A 1,464-nucleotide genomic window follows, 5' to 3' on the forward strand; every position below is an offset into this window, starting at 1 on the left:
GGTCTGGACGGACCGAGGATCTGGGAAGACCGAGGATCTGGACGGACCAAGGGTCTGGAAGGACCAAGGGTCTGGACGGACCGAGGATCTGGACAGACTAAGGATCTGGACGGACCGAGTGTCTGGACGGACCAAGAATCTGGAAGGACCGAGGATCTGGGCAGACCGAGGATCTGGACGGACCAAGGGTCTGGAAGGACCGAGGATCTGGACGGACCGAGCGGCGCTGCAGAGGAACTTTCAGTTTGTAAAAACACGAAGAGGCGACATGTTGGTTAGACTCTGTCAGGACACGGAACAACACCAGTTGAAAACATCTGGACTTTGTTCAGCAGCTGAGGACGGATGGATGGACCGGGGGGGGCAGACATGAGACGGTTCTCTTTAATGACCCGGTTCAGAACAGAAAACCCAAGAAGCAGAGATGAGGGAAGCTGCTCTGACCGGTCCTGGTTCTGTTGTTAAAATGACCGGACCTCCCGGAACGATTCCAGATGTTCCAGCAGCTGGATCGTACCTCCACCACGTTCTTCCCGATCATCAGGGAGATCACGTAGATCCCAGGGATCTCCTCCTCGATGGTCTTCTTCAAGAAGCCCAGGCTGAGCGGGTTGCAGCAGCTGTCACCTGCAGGACACGTGCATGCTCACGTCAGTGCACGTTTCAACCACTGATTAAACAGTGAGTGAGTGAACAAGAAGACGGCTCCACTTCAGCTCTTTTCTGAATTCACTCCTGCACACCTTCAGCTGTTTGTACGACCAAACCTTCAGCTCCTTCAGGAGATGGGAGCTGCAACTTTTCTTATTTTTCTACTTTTATTAGTTCTTTCAAAATATTTAACTTTATTTACAAACATTTTACCTTTAATTAAACCGAGATCTAGTTTTTTCAGAAACTTTGTCTTCATTAAAGTCTGCTTCAGCTGCTGTCTTTTCTCTCCTAAGGCTAGTTTTAGCTTTAGCTTCTGTCCTCCATCTAACTATTTTACCTTTTTTTTTTAGCTCCTAGCCGGTTGAGCTGATTTTAGCTTCTGTTCAGCGATTTTTGCCCGTTTACCTTCAACACGTTACAGAAAATGTTTGGTTTTGGTTCCAGCTGAGACCAAACCTCCAGAAATAAAACCTTTAGCTCCAAACATCAGCTGAACTTTCTTTCCTTCTACCTCGATTAAATTCAATTCAGTTTATTTCTGTAGCTCCAAGTCAAAACAGAAGTCGTCTCAGGCACTGAACAGAAAAATATTCATATATAAAATAATAATTTAGCACCCTGTTCATCAGACTGTCATACAACAACAGACTGTCACACAACATCAGACTGTCATACAACATCAGACTGTCATACAACATCAGACTTTCACAGAACATCAGACTGTCATACAACAACAGACTGTCACAGAACAACAGACTGTCATACAACATCAGACTGTCATACAACAACAAACTGTCACACAACATCAGA

The 1,464-nt window shown here is 45.9% G+C and overlaps 1 protein-coding gene across 1 annotated transcript in view; it reads right to left on the minus strand.

Annotated features, from left to right (window-relative positions):
• Positions 1-627, minus strand: part of ppt1 (palmitoyl-protein thioesterase 1 (ceroid-lipofuscinosis, neuronal 1, infantile)) — a gene marked incomplete at its 5' end in the record, with an annotated part of 6,054 nt that extends 5,427 nt beyond the window's left edge. Inside the window, 1 exon segment of the mRNA XM_037693553.1 lies at positions 518-627. Within this exon segment, the coding sequence (XP_037549481.1) occupies positions 518-627 (110 nt within the window).
• Positions 628-1,464: the final 837 nt, after the last annotated feature.

This window comes from Nematolebias whitei, chromosome 19 (genome assembly GCF_014905685.2).
Source record: "Nematolebias whitei isolate Nwh7 chromosome 19, NemWhi1, whole genome shotgun sequence".
Classification (NCBI taxonomy): Eukaryota; Metazoa; Chordata; class Actinopteri; order Cyprinodontiformes; family Rivulidae; genus Nematolebias; species Nematolebias whitei.